Genomic DNA, 3,758 nt, shown 5'->3' with positions numbered 1-3,758 from the left:
TACGCAGTTAGATTAAAATCTGGATAAACACAGAGGATAGTTTATCGTACTGTTATGAGGATTCCCGAATTTCGGTTTTTAAAAAACAAAGAAATAAAACTTAGATGAATATTGAAGGACACTTTAATTACTTTAGGACTCGGTAAATAGGGCAAGTGTCACGCGCGGATGATGGAATCGAACTGTCGCAAAGAGAGCGTCTTATTATTATGAACTATCAAAAGTGCTGACAAGGGATATAGAAAGAGCCGTTGGGCACTATCATATACATTACATATATATAACAGCCCCCAGGGTTTTGACTAAACTTATCCTTAAAAGGTTAAGTTTATGCAAGGGATTTACGGATTTTAGGTGCGGAAATGTCGGAAGAACTAGCAGCAACTTCTGTAAGCTCTTCAGCTTTTTCCGTATTACATTTGAAAGCTTGTCTATTTAAGAGGCGATGACAAATGCCCGATTTTATAAACTTACAAAATAGTACAAGAATATATATTACAATAATAACAGATATAATTATTGTTACATAGGAATAATATTCACCATATAAAACAATATGTGGTTTTTCAATTAATTTGTCAAGGTTATTGACAATGCGGCTGGTTTCCAAATTTCGTCGTGACGTTATAGAATCAAGGTTAATATTAGTAAGATTTAAAACGGGAATTTGAGGCTTAAGTTTCGATAATGTTTCTGAATTACAACAAGAGTCATTTACTAGATTAAAGTTAATTTTAATTGTTTGGACTTTAATTGTTTTGTAATATTTGGGTATTAACCTTGAGTCTTTATAAAAGGCTATACAATACGGAGGTAAGTTTATCATGCCTGTGCCTGATATGATAACTTCAGTATTGGAAGCTTTACAGTCTATGGACAATTTGGAAGGGTTTGTAATAACATATAACCATGTATTGTTAGACAACGTTTGCCAAATATCTAGTTGGCCTTGAATGAATTGGGTCTTACAATTACTAGGCACAGATTTTAATGCTTTTGAGATTATATCCGATTCGCAGATCGGAGTCCTGGCACACGAGTAAGTATCTAGGTTGTCACATATATAGTACTGGTTATTTATTGTCTTACAGCTACTTAGATTATCTAATTTACTATAATATGATCTATCTCTGTTAATAGCTAGATATTTAGTAGAGGGAATGATCATAGTATAAGTATCATGGGTTACAGAAACTGGATAAGGTATGTTATGATATAAATCATAGCTCCTGGAATTTACTAAAGGTATTTTTAAGGCAAATACAACTTTGTTATTATTATAATAACTCGCAATTTCTGAAACATTCATTAAAGTGTGTATATTTTCTAAAGTTAAACTTAAAGGAAATTGATGATTATCAGCTAAAAACCTATAATTATTAACAAGCTCTGTAAATAGCTGTTTTGGACTTATAATAGAAGGATACAAAATATTTAATTTACTAAACATAATAGCGTTTACAGTGTCTTCTAGTTTAAAAGATAAAGTTAGGAGACTACTTTCTAATAAATTTAACATTCCATTGAATTTAGTTTTTAATATTAATTTATCAGCTAACAAGGTCAAGTTCTTTTGGAATAAAGCTATGTCATCAATAGCATCATTTAATCTCTGCTCGTTGACACTAATTTTATTTACTGAGTCTTCTATTGAAGAGAGTGTTGAAGTAGTTACTAATATATTTTGTTTGACTAATTCGGATAATTTAGATTGATCTTTCTCTATTAATTGAATAGCGTTACTATAATTTATTGCGTCGTCTTCGTTCATAGTACCAAATAGATTTTTGAATAGGGTGCCAATACCCCCAAACCAGGCTGAACGTTTAGACCTTGATTCAATTAAGTGAGAAATAGAATCGTAATCTCGAATAATGTCGTTGTATCTTATTGATAACGGCTGGTGCAAATTAAGACACTCGATATCGGTATACAGAGCAGTCTGCTTACATAGGAACTTAGAAGTGCCTATCACACCGTTAAGATTCTTAATATGCGGTTGAATAAATGAAATATCTATTGGAATTAGTACGCTAAGGAAACCGTCTATCATTTTTAATGACCCAATGGGGTCAAAATATATGCCGGAAGCATTCGTGGAACTTGTGATGAACATTGCTTTTGCGGAAGACAGAGAACTGTAAAGGAATAATTAAGAGTTAAACTAAGACTAACTAAACTTAAATATTACGTTAAGTTAAAACAAGCTTAAAGTGATTATGACACGGTGTCACGGCGATGAGCTAATTTTATTTCATCAAAATGATGGGACACGTGTCGTCTATTTATTAATAGCGTTACACTATTTCTACCATTAACCTTAATAATTTTATAAGGGCCTTTCCAGACCGGAGATAGAGCCTTACGCATACGGAGGTGATTTTTAAGGTACACATAGTCACCAGCATGGTAACTTACAGGTCTTGTGCGGGCATCGTAATAGGCTTTGGAAGACTCTTTCGACTTCTTTATAAATTCGACGGCTTTATCACGCGTGCATTTAAGGCGATGTTGAAGCATCTTAATATAGTCCGGATACGAGGCATTCGTGTTAGGTTCATATATGGAATTAGGAAGGATTGGTTTATGACCGAAAATCAACTCGTAGGGAGTGAAATTTGTTGTTGAATGTATAGATGTATTATAGGCGAGCATAGCAGTATATACATATTTTGGCCAATTGTCTTGGTTTTCAGATATGTAAGATTTAAGGTACTCTTTTAAGGTGGAATGGCTTCTTTCCAGAGCGCCTTGTGTCTGTGGATGGTATGGAGATGACCACAGCTGTTTAATCTTTAGAAATTTGCAGGTTTCTTTAAATAGCTCTGCTGTAAAATTTGTGCCTTGATCAGTAAGGATAGTTTTTGGTATGCCAAACAAAGAAATAAAGTGAATCAGGCAGTCGCTGGTTTCTTCGGCGGTAGTACTTCGAATTGGATATGCTATTGAATATTTAGTTAGGTCGTCCTGAAGTGTTAGAATATATTTAATTTTGGCTGTGCCGGATTCAGGAAGAGGACCAACTATATCAAGAGACATTCTTTCAAAGGGGGCAGTGGAGGTGCTAGTTATCTGCATGGGTGCACGGTTAATTTTCCTAAGAGCTTTGTTGGTCTGACAAGAATTACACTTTTTTACATAATCTTCTATTTCCGTCCTCATATTCTTCCAAAAATACTGCTCTCGAATTTTATTAAACATTCTATTTGCACCAAGGTGCCCAGCGACAGGAATATCATGATTCTCACGGAGAATTTTCTGAACTTCAGAAGGACTAGGATAATATATTTTATTGCGATACACCTGAATTTGAATTGATGTATTGTGAAAGAGGTGAGCTAGCATATTATAAATTTTAATATATGTATGTTTATCAAATGGATTTTTGAAGTCAGTAATACTTATTTTATGAATAGCCTCGTTAAGAGACATTAGGTGATTACGTAGATTCTTTAAGGATTCGAAGATATCACTATAGGTACAATTGTCAAAGTGGTGTACTTTAATAAATAGGAAATAGTAGGTTTTATCAGCGACCAATAATGGTTTATAGGAATGTAGGGTTCTCTCTGAATTCATAAACGACTCGGAATCTGGCGAATTTGATAAGATTTCTTGGACGTAGGGAATAGATTCGTCTAGATCAAGCGATGTAGGTATTACTAAGACGTTATTCTGAGTTTTTAGTAGGCTATCGTTGAACTCGGAAATCACTGTGTCATACGTTACAGTCCGAGGAACTTTCAGGAATTTTGAGT

At 33.9% G+C, this 3,758-nt stretch overlaps 1 protein-coding gene across 1 annotated transcript; it reads right to left on the bottom strand.

Moving 5' to 3' along the window:
* Positions 1-213: 213 nt before the first annotated feature.
* Positions 214-2,140, bottom strand: LOC113507596. The gene has a single exon (XM_026890444.1). The coding sequence runs from the start codon at positions 2,114-2,116 to the stop codon at positions 329-331; it is 1,788 nt and encodes a 595-aa protein (XP_026746245.1). The 5' UTR covers positions 2,117-2,140; the 3' UTR covers positions 214-328.
* Positions 2,141-3,758: the final 1,618 nt, after the last annotated feature.

Source organism: Trichoplusia ni, unplaced genomic scaffold (assembly GCF_003590095.1).
Source record: "Trichoplusia ni isolate ovarian cell line Hi5 unplaced genomic scaffold, tn1 tig00002950, whole genome shotgun sequence".
NCBI classification, from domain to species: domain Eukaryota; kingdom Metazoa; phylum Arthropoda; class Insecta; order Lepidoptera; family Noctuidae; genus Trichoplusia; species Trichoplusia ni.
This window is presented reverse-complemented; position numbering and strand designations above follow the sequence as displayed.

Coding starts and splice junctions, on each gene's coding strand:
- LOC113507596 (XM_026890444.1), bottom strand. CDS start 2,116: ATGTTCATCACAAGTTCCACGAATGCTTCCGGCATATATTTTGACCCC.